General features: G+C 42.6%; 2 protein-coding genes across 4 annotated transcripts in view; one reads left to right on the top strand and one right to left on the bottom strand.

The window, feature by feature from the left end:
- Positions 1-15979, top strand: part of igfbp-6b2 (insulin-like growth factor binding protein 6 paralog B2) — an 81687-nt gene that overhangs the window by 32554 nt on the left and 33154 nt on the right. The gene's annotated exons all lie outside the window — the stretch shown is intronic.
- spryd3 (SPRY domain containing 3) overlaps positions 1-15979 on the bottom strand; it is a 91690-nt gene that overhangs the window by 48554 nt on the left and 27157 nt on the right. For all 3 annotated transcript variants that reach the window (XM_014135940.3, XM_014135942.3, XM_014135943.3), the window contains exons 4-6: positions 10396-10520; positions 9962-10097; positions 7870-8058 (exon numbers count right to left, since the gene is read on the bottom strand). In XM_014135940.3, coding sequence (XP_013991415.1) covers positions 7870-8058; positions 9962-10097; positions 10396-10520 — 450 coding nt within the window. The remainder of the gene's footprint in view (positions 1-7869; positions 8059-9961; positions 10098-10395; positions 10521-15979) is intronic.

The raw sequence follows: 15979 nt of genomic DNA, 5'->3' as shown, positions 1-15979 counted from the left end.
AGTAAAAAATTATGAAAAACCCTTAAATGACTAGGTGTGTCCACACTTTTGACTGGTACTAATTAATACATACATACATACATACATACATACATACATACATACATACATACATACATACATACATACATACATACATACATACATACATACATACATACATACATACCGCACGCACACACATACACATACAGTTGAAGTCGGAAGTTTACATACACTTAGGTTGGAGTCATTAAAACTCGTTTTTCAACCACTCCACAAATTTCTTGTTAACAAACTATAGTTTTGGCAAGTCGGTTAGGACATCTACTTTGTGCAAGGCAAGTAATTTTTCCAACAATTGTTTACAGACAGATTATTTCACTTATAATTCACTGTATCACAATTCCAATTTTCCAATTCCAGAAGTTTACATACACGAAGTTGACTGCCTTTAAAAAGCGTGGAAAATTCCAGAAAATTATGTCATGGCTTTAGAAGTCTCTGACAGGCTAATTGACATAATTTGAGTAAATTGGAGGTGTACCTGTGGATGTATTTCAAGGCCTACCTTCAAACTCAGTGCCTCTTTGCTTGACATCATGGGAAAATCAAAAGAAAATCAGCCAAGACCTCAGAAACAAAATTGTAGACCTCCACAAGTCTGGTTCATCCTTGGCAGCAATTTCCAAACGCTTGAAGGTACCACGTTCATCTGTACAAACAATAGCACCCAAGTATAAACACCATGGGACCACGCAGCCGTCATACCGCTCAGGAAGGAGACGCGTTCTGTCTCCTAGAGATGAACATACTTTAGTGCAAAAATTGCAAATCAATCTCAGAACAACAGCAAAGGACCTTGTAAAGATGCTGGAGAAAACAGGTAGAAAAGTATCTATATCCACAGTAAAACAACTCCTATATCGTCATAACCTGAAAGGCCGCTCAGTAAGGAAGAAGCCACTGCTCCAAAACCGCCATAAAAAAGCCAAACTACGGTTTGCAACTGCACATGGGGACAAAGATCGTACTTTTTAGAGAAATGTCCTCTGGTCTGATGAAACAAAAATAGAACTGTTTGGCCATAATGACAATTGTTATGTTTGGAGGAAAAAGGGAGAGGCTTGCAAGCTGAAAAACACCATCCCAACCGTGAAGCACCGGGGTGGCACCATCATGTTGTGGGGGTGCTTTGCTGCAGGGGGGACTGGTGCACTTCACAAAATAGATGGCATCAAGAGGTATGAAAATTATGTGGATATATTGAAGCAACATCTCAAGACATCAGTCAGGAAGTTAAAGCTTGGTCGCAAATGGGTCTGTCAAATGGACAATGACCACAAGCATACTTCCAAAGTTGTGGCAAAATGGCTTAAGGACAACACAGTCAAGGTATTGGAGTGGCCATCACAGAGCCCTGACCTCAATCCTATAGAAAATATGTGGACAGAACTGAAAAAGCATGTGGGCCAAAATTCACCCAACTTATTGTGGGAATCTTGTGGAAGGCTACCCGAAACGTTTGACCCAAGTTAAACAATTTAAAGGCAATGCTACCAAATACTAATTGAGTGTATGTAAACTTCTGACCCACTAAGAATGTGATGAAATAAATAAAAGCTGAAATATATCCTTCTCTCTACTATTATTCTGACATTTCACATTCTTAAAATAAAGTGGTGATCCTAACTGACCTCAGACAGGGGATTTTTACTAAGATTAAATGTCAGGAATTGTGGAAAAACTGAGTTGAAATGTATTTTGCTAAGGTGTATGTAAACTTCCGACTTCAACTGTACATCCATCCATCATTGGAAAAGAAGTTGGGGAGAATAGGACCATATATATATATATGATTCCTTTTCTATTACATTGATTCTATGAGTTTGACTCAGTTTATCTCAAGAACATAAACTATAACAGCAATGTACATTTGAAAATGGAGGACATAGCCTATGTTATTATAGAGAGGAAATCTTGTGATGGATGGGTTTAGTGTTTTGCCAGACAGGCCTGATGCTGACAGTTGGTAAACAGCTGGGATCTGATACCCACTTATCTAAACAGGAGCGCCCGTCCCGCCAACTGCAATGTAAACAGTGTTCAAAGACAAGGACTCCATGGAAGGCAAGTCAGTGCCGTCACCATTGTACTACTCTGCATTCTGTGGCTTTGCACGTCTCACTTCTCTTCAGCCCCATAAAAATCACACTTGTCAGAAAAGTAATTTACAGTGCCTTCAGAAAGTAGTCATACGCCTTGACTTATTCCACATGTCTGTAGATCTCTGACATAGAATTGTGATGAGGCTTATATCTGAGAAGGGTATAAAACTATTTCTAGAGTGATGAAAGTTTCCAAGAGTACAATGGTCTCCATCATTGGGAAATGGAAAAAACATGGAACTACCCAGACTCTACCCAGATTGTGGTCTGATCAGACAAAAATGTAACTCTTCGGCCTAAATGCAAAGAGCTATTTCTGGAGAAAACCAGGCATAGCTCATCACCAATTAACACTGTACCTACCGTGAAGCATGGTTGTGGCAGCAACTTTTCAGCAGCAGGGAATGAGAGACTGGTAAGGATAGAGGGAACAATGAATGGTGCCAAATACAGGCAAGTCCTTGATGAGAACCTGCTTCAGAGTGCCAACAACCTTAGACTGGGGTGAAGATTTACGTTCCAACAGGACAACGACCCCAAGCATACAGCCAAAGCAATGCTGGAAATGGCTTCAGAACAAGAATGTTAAAGTCCTTGAGCGGCCCAGCCAAAGCACAGAGTTGAATCGCATTGAAAATCTGTGGAATGACTTGAAGATTGATGTTCACTGCTGCTCCCCATCCAACTTAGCAAAGCTTGAGAAAATGCCCAAATCCAGAAGTACAAAGCTGATATAGACATACCCTAGACAACTCAAAGCTGATAGACATACCCTAGACAAGCCAAAGCTGATATAGACATACCCTAGACAACTCAAAGCTGATAGACATACCCTAGACAAGCCAAAGCTGATATAGACATACCCAAGACAACTCAAAGCTGATATAGACATACCCTAGACAAGCCAAAGCTGATATAGACATACCCTAGACAACTCAAAGCTGATATAGACAACTCAAAGCTGATATAGACATACCCTAGACAACTCAAAGCTGATATAGACATACCCTAGACAACTCAAAGCTGATATAGACAACTCAAAGCTGATATAGACATACCCTAGACAACTCAAAGCTGATATAGACAACTCAAAGCTGATATAGACATTAGAGGTCGACCGATTAATCGGAATGGCCGATTAATTAGGGCTGATTTCAAGTTTTCATAACAATCGGTAATCTGTATTTTTGGCCACCGATTTGCCGATTTTTTTTTATTTTTTATTTTTTTATTTTTATTTTTTACAACTTTATTTAACTAGGCAAGTCAGATTAAGAACACATTCTTATTTACAATGACGACCTAGAAACGGGGGTTAACTGCCTTGTTCAGGGGGGATTCGTTTTTGCAACCTTCGGTTAACGCTCTAACCACCTGCCTTACATTGCACTCCACAAGGATTAACAGGCTGACTACCTGTTACGCGAGGGCAGCAAGAAGCAAAGGTAAGTTGCTAGCTAGCATTAGACTTATAAAAAACTATCAATCTTAACATAATCACTAGTTAACTACACATGGTTGATGATATTACTAGTTTATCTAACGTGTCCTGCGTTGCATATAATCGATGCGGTGCCTGTTAATTTTCATTGAATCACAGCCTACTTCGACAAACGGTGTTGATTTAACAAGCGCATTTGCGAAAAAAGTACTGTCGTTGCACCAATGTACCTAACCATAAACATCAATGCCTAACAGGAATATTTAGACTTAGCCACCCGTTAGATAAAATACGGAACGGTTCCGTATGTCACTGAAAGAAAAAAACGTTTGTTTTCGAGATGATAGTTTCCGGATTCTACCATATTAATGACCTAAGGCTCGTATTTCTGTGTGTTTATTATATTATAATTAAGTCTATGATTTGATAGAGCAGTCTGACTGAGCGGTGGTAGGCAGCAGCAGGCTCGTAATTCATTCAAACAGCCCTTCGCTGTGCTTCAAGCATTGCGCCGTTTATGACTTCAACCTGGGTGGGTATAATTTGTGGAACGTTCCAACAGGAATCTATTCCAAAAACTTCGTAAATAACAAGGTTTCCAAAAAACAACGCATACAAAGTTGTATAGCGGCAGAATAAGATACCGGGTAGGGAGTGGTCTATTTCATTGCGTTTTTCACTCATCACGTTTATTCCGAAAAATGTCTGTCCTCACATGTCTGTTTGCCTATGGACAAACATTAAGAATAAGCTACGTGGTGAGTTGATGCCTATTTGGCAGCTAGTTAGCTAGGTTTGTATGCGTTGCTACTTTGTATGCGATGTTGGTTGGAAACCTTTTACTTTACGTTTTTTGGAACAGATTCCTGTTGGAACATTCCACCCCTTCAAGCCTATCAACTCCCAAGATTAGGCTGGTGTAACCGATGTGAAATGGCTAGCTAGTTAGCCGGGTGCACGCTAATAGCGTTTCAAACGTCACTCGCTCTGAGACTTGAAGTAGTTGTTTCCCTTCCTCTGCATGGGTAACGCTGCTTCGAGGGTGGCTGTTGTCGATGTGTTCCTGGTTTGAGCCCAGGTAGGAGCGAGGAGAGGGACGGAAGCTATACTGTTACACTGGCAATACTAAAGTGCTTATAAGAACATCCAATAGTCAAAGGTATATGAAATACAAATCGTATAGAGAGAAATAGTCCTATAATTCCTATAATAACTACAACCTAAAACTTCTTACCTGGGAATATTGAAGACTCATGTTAAAAGGAACCACTAGCTTTCATATGTTCCCATGTTCTGAGCAAGCCACGTAAACATTAGCTTTCTTACATGGCACATATTGCACTTTTACTTTCTTCTCCAACACTTTGTTTTGCATTATTTAAACCAAATTGAACATGTTTCATTATTTATTTGAGGCTAAATTGATTTTATTGATGTATTATATTAAGTTAAAATAAGTGTTCATTCAGTATTGTTGTAATTGTCATTATAAAAGGTTTTTAAAAAAAACAATAATCGGCCGATTAATCGGTATCGGGGTTTTGGGTCCTCCAATAATCGGTATCGACGTTGAAAAATCAAAATCGGCCGACCTCTAATAGACATACCCTAGACAAGTCAAAGCTGATATAGACATACCCTAGACAAGTCAAAGCTGATATAGACATACCCAAGACAACTCAAAGCTGATATAGACAACTCAAAGCTGATATAGACATACCCTAGACAAGTCAAAGCTGATATAGACAAGTCAAAGCTGATATAGACATACCCTAGACAAGTCAAAGCTGATATAGACATACCCAAGACAAGTCAAAGCTGATATAGACATACCCAAGACAAGTCAAAGCTGATATAGACATACCCTAGACAACTCAAAGCTGATATAGACAACTCAAAGCTGATATAGACATACCCTAGACAACTCAAAGCTGATATAGACATACCCTAGACAGCTCAAAGCTGTAATCACCACCAAAGGTGCTTCTACAAAGTATTGACTCAGGGGTGTAAATTACATATCTGTATTTCATTTTTAAAACATTTGCAAAAATGTCTAAAAACATGTTTGCACTTTTTCATTATGGGGTATCGTGTGTAGATGGGTGAGAAAAAAAACCCAACATTTAATCCATTTTGAATTCAGGCTGTAACAACAAAATATGGAATAAGTCAAGGAGCATGAATACTTTCTGAAGGCACTGTACCTTTCTTGTGGCATCATAATTCTTTGTCCCTTTTCTACCATCTGTTAGGACGGTTATCATTCAGAATCAGAACAGTTATTATAGTTTTGAATAACAACACATAAAAGTATTCCATTCTGTGGCAAAGTCTACAAATGGTGATACTGACAAAGTAAACAACGCCAGGCAAGAATACGGTACAATAACGTAGGCCTAAGTGGTATAAAATGATAAGACGCCCATCCGCGATACAAACTGTATAGCTATGTCATCGGAAACTTTCACCGGAAAGCTCCGTTGCATAGTTACAGTACATATGAAAGAGGGATAATATTTGCATTGCTTCTAATTACTATACATCAGATTAATACTCTCATTCAACAGAGGAACTAACATGACATGTGGGGGAGGGAAAAACCCACACACACACACTGTTTAGAAAACTATGAGACGAGCCAGGTGTTTTTTAATGGAACAATTGTTAACACATCATGAGAGAGAGGTTTGCTTCTCACCAAAAGAGATAAAAGTTTGAAGTATTGGTTTTCATTTGCTGAATGTTGAAACTAAAACCCACAGAGATCCACCCAGGGCTATTAAAGTGCAACTCTATCACCCTGATATTCCAAGTAGGTTATTTAGAGAGCCAGGCAAGCTCTGTCAAGTGCAGCTCGAAGTATTTGAAATGAAACAAATATTATTTGAACCCTGGTCTGTTCAGATTCCGAAACAACTATATTGTACTAGTCTTTGTGTGAAGAGAATGGTTGTAAGACCTAAGAGGCCAGTCTCAGATCTCCACCCGAAAAGACCTTGAGCTTGTCAAAACTCGCCCTTATCTGTTTCCAGCATCAACAGAACCACCATCATCACCCTCTCCTCATGTTGATGAGGGCTACTTTACTCACTTGCTCCTAAAGTAAGACACAAAAAAGGAACTAAACAAAATGGTCGCCTGCAGGACACACACAAACACAGCTGAACACCCCAGCTGTGAAAACCTCCGACCACATGAGACGGAGTAAAAGATTCCTTGGAGTCCCGCTACTCCCCTTACTGAATTTTTACAACCTGGTGAGCTGCCAGGCCTTGGCTCGTACCATCCCGTTCCGTGCCACTGCCAACCATTAGTCCAGGAAAGCAGAGCTCAGAAATAATTTGTCTTAACCCGCAGACCCTCTTTTATGACCTCAGTCTACCCTCACTACTTACAGATGATGGTCTCTCTCAGTCCTCTCAACTGGAGGTGTCACGACCTGTGGATGAACAAATCTGTCACGCAACCCGTGTGTGTGTGCGTGCGCACGCCCGCCCGCATGCCTCTAGTATCAACATATATAACCTGGATTCTTTGAATCTCTCCGTATTAGAGATGAGGGGGGTCTGATCTACGTACCCACAACACAAACAGAACCCAGGATGTTACTGTTTTTCTTAAATTTCCTAAACACTGCTGGGAAACTAACAGAAACAGCAGCCAAATCCATCCTGACCCCCACTACTGGCTGTCGCAACCAACGGCACCTTGGCACACAAATGTAAGTGGGAAGGTGCCAGCTAACAACATCACTAATTGACACAGTTTTACAGTTAGCCAAGAAGGTCTTGTGGAGTCAAGAAGCTGGGGCAGGAAGGGGGGAGTCATAATTGGGAAAAAACCTCTCCTCAAATCCCCATTCCTGTAACCACTTCCAGTAACAGCCACCAGATAGCTACATGTCTAAAACAATGTTCAACCCTCTGGAAAATAGGCTTGTTGGCCAAAACTTGTCCATTGTGCCTGCTGATAATAAAACGAAATAAAACCTAATACTTAATTTGCGAGTGCTGTTCGTCTTTTTCATACACGTCATATCTGTTGGCCATGCACGTTCCTCCACAACTGGCCATTCAGTAGCTTGTGCCCTTGTGGCCTGTTGGTTATGTTACGTTGAGGTGGTTACAGAAAGACAGGGGCAGCAATGCAGGTGTGTGTGCGCGCATGCATGTACGCAGATGCGTACGTGTATGTGTGTGTGTGAGAGAGCTCAGTCATTCCAGCAGCATAAAAAGGGAGTGACAGAATGGGAGGATGCTGTTCTGTATTACTCCTTACCGTGCCAGTGACCCTGATGTCGTAGAGACGTCCCCAGTCGTCCTCGTGGCTGTCCACCATCATGACGCTGTCGGCCTCCTCCATGTCCCACTCTGCCTGGAGGTCCAGCCTCACTTCCTCTCCCAGAGAGTGCATCCCGATGGCTGGGAACAGGCACTCTGCCGCTACCGGGAACGCCAACGAGCCCACCTGGAACAAAACACACGGAGGTCGGACGCATGAACGCACAGACCCGCGCGCACACACACAGACATGCAGGCGTAGACACACACACACACAGACGTAGACACACACACACACAGCCATGCAGGCGTAGACACACACACACACACACACAGACGTAGACACACACACACACAGCCATGCAGGCGCAGACGCACACAGACATGCAGGCGCAGACACGCACACACACACACACACACACACGATGTCTTAGCTCTTCTTCTCAAGGATGTTAGGCTTAAGGGGGAACAGAAGCACTAGGTTCTAGAATGCCAGCTAACTGTAAATTACCTTTCTTCATATTATTACGTCACTGAGTAGTCAAACATTTTAGGATGTTGATTTATGATGGCCTATAAATGCTTGTTTCTCAAGACGTTCTTCAGGTCAATTCTATTTGTCTAATGGTTGTAAACTCTTAGATCTTATTTTTCATAGTAGGCCTACTGGTCTCTGCCTGTCTGTCGCATCCTACAAATGAGATCACATCATTGTACTCTCCCACCTTTCAAACTTTTCCCCACCAGTTAATTTGGCCTATGCTGTATTTTAAATTAGGCAAGCAAGAGCAAGGTTGGTTCTGTCCTCAAATAGGCTAACAGTAAAACAATCTTCAAAATACAGTGACGGTACGTACATATCCTAACCAGAAGCCATGGATTACAGGCAACATCCGCACCTAGCAAAAGGCTAGTCCAGACGCTTAAAAGAAATCCTGCTATGCCATCAGACGAACCATCAAACAGGCAAAGCGTCAATACAGGACTAAGATTGAATCCTACTACACCGTGTCTGACACTTGGCTAACGTGTCCACAGAGCCCAATGGCGGCGAGCTTCACACTGCACATGGCGATCTTAAGCTTGTGAGAGGCAGCTCGGTGTTGTGTGCTGTCTTGTGCTGACGAACATTTCTTGTGCTGACTTTGCTCCCAGAGGCAGTTTGGAACTCGGTAGCAAGTGTTGCAACAGAGGACAGACGATTTTTCATGCTATGCGCTACAGCACTCGACAGTCCCGTTCTGTGAGCTTGTGTGGCCTACCACTTTGCGGCTGAGCCGTTGTTGCTCCTAGACATTTCCACTTCATAATCAGAGCACATACAGTTGACCGGGGCAGCTCTAGCAAGGCAGAAATTTGATGAAATTACGGAAAGGTGGCATCCTATGACAGTGCCACGTTGAAAGTCACTGAGCTCTTCAATAAGGCCATTCTACTGCCAATGTTTATCTATGAAGATTGCATGGCTGTGTGCTTGATTTTATACACCTGTCAGAAACAGGTGTAGGAAGGAGGTGTCCACACACTTTTGTATATATAGTGTATTTGACCAACAAGTTGTAGCCTAGTTTTTCCTGGGACTCAACAAGGAATAGCTGGAAGGCCTGCTGAGAGGCAAGCGGAGGTGTGTACTTGTGCAGGAGAACAGTGATGATAGATAGGCTAAAGATCATCAACATATTTAGAAGCTCATTCATAAGCATAATTCGTAGGCTAAATATAAGGCCTAATACTGCAGTGAATTAACCACCCATGTTTTGCAAGACAGAACAAATCTCTGCCAGTTTAAAGAGTGTACTCAGAATTCAAATGTGGTGTCAGCATTGACCACCTGCTTCACTAAAATTGATCAACGGTTAATCATTATGTACAGGTAACTGCCAAAATAATGAAGAAAATTAGGGATACAAAGTATTGAAATTACTGCCTCTGTGCTTCTTGTGTTTTAACAAAGCTTAGCGACATTTGACCTAGCTTGTAAAAAACACTTCCATTCCCCTTTAAGCAGCGGTCAAGAGCACTGAAGTTAAGCCCCAATTATTTGATGGTCTCTCATTGTGGAATTTGGGCAAAAGCAAGGAGCAACTCACCTCTTTGCCATTCTTAGTGAAAAAGACTGTGGTCAACCCAGCCTCGATGGTATCACAGTATATTCCACAGCCAATCCTGTCACCACGGTTGCATTTGGGCCCAAACTGCTGGCCCACAGGGTTTCCATCGTACAGCCTATACATAAGAGGATAACAGTGACTCATTGAGCCTTATTCACACTGGACAATGCTGTAGGACATTATCATGCCTGTGGTGTGACTATTTTTGTTGTTGTAAAAAAAGAGACATTGGTCTTAAAAATGGGACTTCCTGATAAAATAAAGGTGAAATAAATAAATAAAAATAAGGTCCATAGCATCTCTGAAAGTCCCTGCAATTAGCCTACATCCATAACAAAACATCTTAGAGGTCAAACTGAGGAGCTGGTATGACTGAGGCCTACTTGCGGTCATCTGCATGGTGTGAGACTTACTTGCCGTCATCAGCGTGGTAGGCTACAGACTGTGGCAGCCAGCCTGGCTGATGGTCCAGCTTGTAGAACTGTGGCACCAGGCCTACTGCTATCGTCCCTCTCACCCCTGTGTCCATTATGGTCACCTAGGTCAAGAAATAAAGAAAGCACACTGCTTAGAGGGAACATTGTATGTGACACATACCCAGGTATGTGCCACAATGCTGGTGTTTCACAATTAGATCGGGGAGGAGTGAGAGATATAGGCCTCACAGGAAATCGAACAGTCAACAGTTACTGTGAGAACTTCACTGAGTCACAACTTTAAATGGAAAACTGCTGTCAGGGGCTGCTATTAAATCATTGACTTTTCAACCCCAGCCTCTCCTCTCTCTCACATACGTACACACCCGGCCTGACTGGCCGACTCCCTACCTGTCTACAGCTGGATGGCCCACCGCCTCCCCACTGCCCTGGGCAGCCACCCCACTCTGCCTTCTCAGCCAGCCAGGCAGGGAGAGAGAGAGCTACAGTTACAGCCAGCGGCTGGCAGTAGAGCCAAGCATAATTAGGTGAAAGGTGATGCAGCCCATACAGGAGAGGGTAGTCCTCCTGTGCCTCTGGCTGTGAACCTGTCCAACACTCACTCTCTCTGACACACAGTGGAAGTCTCTCTAGCTCAGTGGAAGTCTTGACCCATTGCTCACCAGTCTTAGGATACCCGGTTCAAATGCAGACCCTTCTACCTCACGAGAGAGAATTTCAGTTGTTATCGTGACTGCCCACCTCAGAACAAGAAAAACAACAAGTTGGCACAAACTGTATGAGGCTATAAACAAGCAGGAAATCTTGTACCCGCAGGGCTGCGTTTCTTGTTGCCGGTGATTTAATTCTGCGTCATTAAGACACGTGATGCCCAACTTCCATCAACAAGTCTCCTTTGCCTAGACAACTGTTACTCTACCCACAAGCAAGCATTCAAGGCCCTTGTTCATAGCAAAAGCTCCTAGCAGAAACTCAGACAAGAAGTACCCATGATGCACAGAGGCTAGGCTACAGGACTGATGTGCTAGCACTGACTGGAATAAGTTCCGGGACTACACCGATAGCGTCAACGAGCTAACCACCTCAGGTCACTGGCTCCGCCGCCAACCGTATGTGGCAGGGGCAACAGTCCATTACAGATTAAAAAGGAAGACCCAGCCATGATCTGCCCAACGATGCCTCTGTACCAGAGGACCCCAATGCATTTTATGCACGCTTCAACAAAAAACAACAGCGGGCCATGCATGAGGGCCCCCGCCGACCCAGAGGACTGGGGGATCTCACTCTCCGAGGACGACGTGAGTAAGGTTTTTAAATCAGGTCAACACCCGTGGGCTGTGTTCTCAGAGCATGCGCAGAACATCTGGCAGGTATATTCAGTGATTTTCAACCTCTCCTTGTCCCAATCTGTAATCCCAATGTCTCAAACTGACCACCATCATTCTCGTTCCCAAGAACTCTAAGGCTACCTGCCACAATGACTACCGCCCTGTATCACTCATCTGTAATCATGAAGTGATTTGAAAGGCTGTTTATAGCACAGAACTCAATCATCCCAGACACCCTACACCAGGGATCATCAACTAGATTTAGCCAATTGTTTTACTGAGCGGATGGTCAAAGGGGCCGGAACATAATTACAAATAATTTGTAGACTTCAAATTCACTGCAAGAAGCCCCAGGAGTCGCGTTGAGTCAAGAAATCTGCATTTTCAAAACGCAGAACATCAAAAACGTGCACTTTAAACTATTTCACCTGCGTTTTATATTGAAAATGAACAGTTTTCTTTGCTTCAACAGACTGATCAGGAGCGTGCAACTATAGTTTCCATTCAAAGAAAATGCATTGGTGCAACACATTCAGCAGAAAACGGCTTAATTTACATCAGATTACAGAAGTGCAATGCTATTTAGCTAGCAGCCACACAAGTAAATAAGCTTAAAATGAAAAAGCGTGGTATTTTTTGCAAAAATTATCCATTGCCATCATATTTCTAATGTTTATCATAGAAGGAATGCAGCCAGCAACATTGACTGAGTGTTTCGCTATACAGTGCCTTCGGAAAGTATTCAGACCCTTTGACTTTTTCCACATTTTGTAAGGTTACAGCCTTATTTTAAAATTGATTAAATCGTTTTTTCCACCTCATCAAGCTACACACAATACCCCATAAAGACAAAGCAAAAACATTTTTTTTTTTTTAATTGTTGCTAAATATCACATACGTAAGTATTCAGACCTTTTACTCAGTAATTTGTTGAAGAACCTTTGGCAGAGATTACAGCCTCGAGTGTTCTTGGGTATGACGCTACAAGCTTGGCATACCTGTATACCGGGAGTTTCTCCCATTCTTCTCTGCAGATCCTCTCAAGCTCTGTCAAGTTGGATGAGGAGCGTTGCGACACAGCTATTTTCAGGTCTCTCCAGAGATGTTCGATCGGGTTCAAGTCTGGGCTCTGGCTGGGCCACTCAAGGACATTCAGGGACTTGTCCTGCAGCCACTCCTGCGTTGTCTTGGCTGTGTGCTTAGGGTTGCTGTCCTGTTGGAAGGTGAACCTTCGCCCCAGTCTGAGGTCCTGAGCGCTCTGGAGCAGGTTTTCATCAAGGATCTCGCTGTTCATCTTTGCATCGATCCTGACTAGTCTCACAGTACCTCCCGCTGAAAAAACATTCCCACAGCATGCTGCCGCCGCCACCACCATGCTTCACCGTAGGGATGGTGCCAGGTTTCCTCCAGATGTGACATTTGGCATGCAGCCCAAAGAGTTCAATCTTGGTTTCATCAGACCAGAGAATCTTGTTTCTCATGGTCTGAGAGTCCTTTATGTGCCTTTTGGCAAACTCCAAGCGGGCTGTCATGTGCCTTTTACTGAGGAGTGGCTCCCATCTGGCCACTCCACCATAAATGCCTAATTGGTGGAGTACTGAAGAGTTGGTTGTCCTTCTGGAAGTTTCTCCCATCTCCACAGAGGGACTCTGGAGCTCTGTCAGAGTGACCATCGGGTTCTTGGTCACCTCCCTGACCAAGGCCCTTCTCCGCGATTGCTCAGTTTGGCTGGGGAGCCAGCTCTAGGAAGAGTCTTAGTGGTTTTCGAATAAGGCTGTAACTTAACAAAATTTGGAAAATGTCAAGGGGTCTGAATACTTTCCGAAGGCACTGTAAGTTAATCTTGTATATTACCGGAGAAAAGCAGGCTACACTGAGAAAAGTACGAGAGAGAAATAGAGTGCCTTCAGAAAGTATTCACAACCCTTGCCATTTTTACCCCATTTTGTTGTGTTAGAGCCTAAAATTAAAATGGATTCAACTGAAATGTTATGTTACTGGCCTACATACAATACCCCATAATGTCAAAGTGGAATGATGTTTTTAGACATTTTAAAGATGAAAAGCTGAAATGTCTTGAGTCAATAAGTATTTCAACCCCTTTGATATGGCAAGTATCAGGAGTAAAAAGTCACAGACTCACTATGTGTGCAATGATGGTGTTTAACATGATCTTTGAGTTACTACCTCATCTTTGTACCCCACACATACATGTACAATTATCCGTGATTGGGAGTCCCATAGGGCAGCACACAATTGGCCCAGCGTTGTCCGGGTTTGGCCGGGGTAGGCCGTCGTTGTAAATAAGAATTTGTTCTTAACTGACTTGCCTAGTTAAATAAAGGTTAAATAAATAAAAAAATTAAAAAGATAAAGGCATCCTTCTTAACTCAGATACCGGAGAGGAACAAAACCGCTCAGGGATTTCACAATGAGGCCAATGGCGACTTTAAAACAGTTAGCGTTTAATGGCTGGGATAGGAGAAGACCGGATGGATCAACTAATAGTAAAAAGAAGGGAAGCCTGTACAGAATAAAAATATTCCAAAACATGCATCCTGTTTTTAACAAGGCACTACAGTAAAACTGCAAAAAATGTGGCAAAGAAATTAACTTTATGTCCTGAATACAAAGCATTATGTTTTGGGAAAATCCAACACAACACATCACTGAGTACCACTCTTCATATTTTCAAGCATGGTGGTGGCTGTATCATGTTATGGGTATGCTTGTAATTGGAAAGGATTAGAGAATTCTGGGGGGGATAAAAAGAAACAGAAAAGAGCTAAGCACAGGCAAAATCCTAAAGGAAAACCTGGTGGTCTGTTTTCCATCAGACACTGGGAGATAAACTCACCTTTCAGCAGGACAATAACCTAAAACAAAGTCAAATATATCCTTGAGTTGCTTACCAAGACGACATTGAATGTTCCCTAAGTGGCCTAGTTACAGTTTTAACTTAAAATCGTCTTGAAAATCTGTTAAAGATTTGAAAACGGTTGTCTAGCGACAATCAACTTGACAGAGCTTGAAGGATTAAAAAAATGATGCGCAAATATTGTACAATCCAGGTGTGCAAAGCTCTTAGAAACTTGTATTGACTCAGGGGTGTGAATACTCATGTAAATGTGATATTTATGTATTACATAAAAAATAAAAATTGCTAAAATTTCTAAAAACATGTTTTCACTTTTTCATTATGGGGTATTGTGTGTCGATTGATGAGAAAAAAAAATATTTCATCCATTTAGAATTTAGGCTGCAACAACAAAATGTGGAATTAGTCAAGGTGTATGAATACTTTCTGAAGGCACTGTAGCTACACATCAGTCAGAGCCCTGTCTACTGATCGAACGCCCGTTGAGAAGTGCAAATGAAGCACAAAATGAGTCTGACGCTGAGCAGAAACTACAAGAACTGTTTAAAAAAACTCAGCAAGATATTTCTTATGCGTTTTATATATACTGCTCAAAAAAATAAAGGGAACACTTAAACAACACATCCTAGATCTGAATGAAAGAAATAATCTTATTAAATACTTTTTTTTTTACATAGTTGAATATGCTGACAACAAAATCACACAAAAATAAATCAATGGAAAAACAATTTATCAACCCATGGAGGTCTGGATTTGGAGTCACACTCAAAATTAAAGTGGAAAACCACACTACAGGCTGATCCAACTTTGATGTAATGTCCTTAAAACAAGTAAAAATGAGGCTCAGTAGTGTGTGTGGCCTCCACGTGCCTGTATTACCTCCCTACAACGCCTGGGCATGCTCCTGATGAGATGGCGGATGGTCTCCTGAGGGATCTCCTCCCAGACCTGGACTAAAGCATCCGCCAACTCCTGGACAGTCTGTGGTGCAACGTGGCGTTGGTGGATGGAGCGAGACATGATGTCCCAGATGTGCTCAATTGGATTCAGGTCTGGGGAACGGGCGGGCCAGTCCATAGCATCAATGCCTTCCTCTTGCAGGAACTGCTGACACACTCCAGCCACATGAGGTCTAGCATTGTCTTGCATTAGGAGGAACCCAGGGCCAACCGCACCAGCATATGGTCTCACAAGGGGTCTGAGGATCTCATCTCGGTACCTAATTGCAGTCAGGCTACCTCTGGCGAGCACATGGAGGGCTGTGCGGCCCCCCAAAGAAATGCCACCCCACACCATGACTGACCCACCGTCAAACCGGTCATGCTGGAGGATGTTGCAGGCAGCAGAACGTTCT

The sequence above is a fragment of the Salmo salar genome, chromosome 13 (genome assembly GCF_965601325.2).
Source record: "Salmo salar chromosome 13, fSalSal1, whole genome shotgun sequence".
In the NCBI taxonomy this organism is placed as follows: Eukaryota; Metazoa; Chordata; class Actinopteri; order Salmoniformes; family Salmonidae; genus Salmo; species Salmo salar.
The sequence above is the reverse complement of the archived record's forward strand: the minus strand, read 5'-3'. Positions and strand labels throughout refer to the sequence as shown.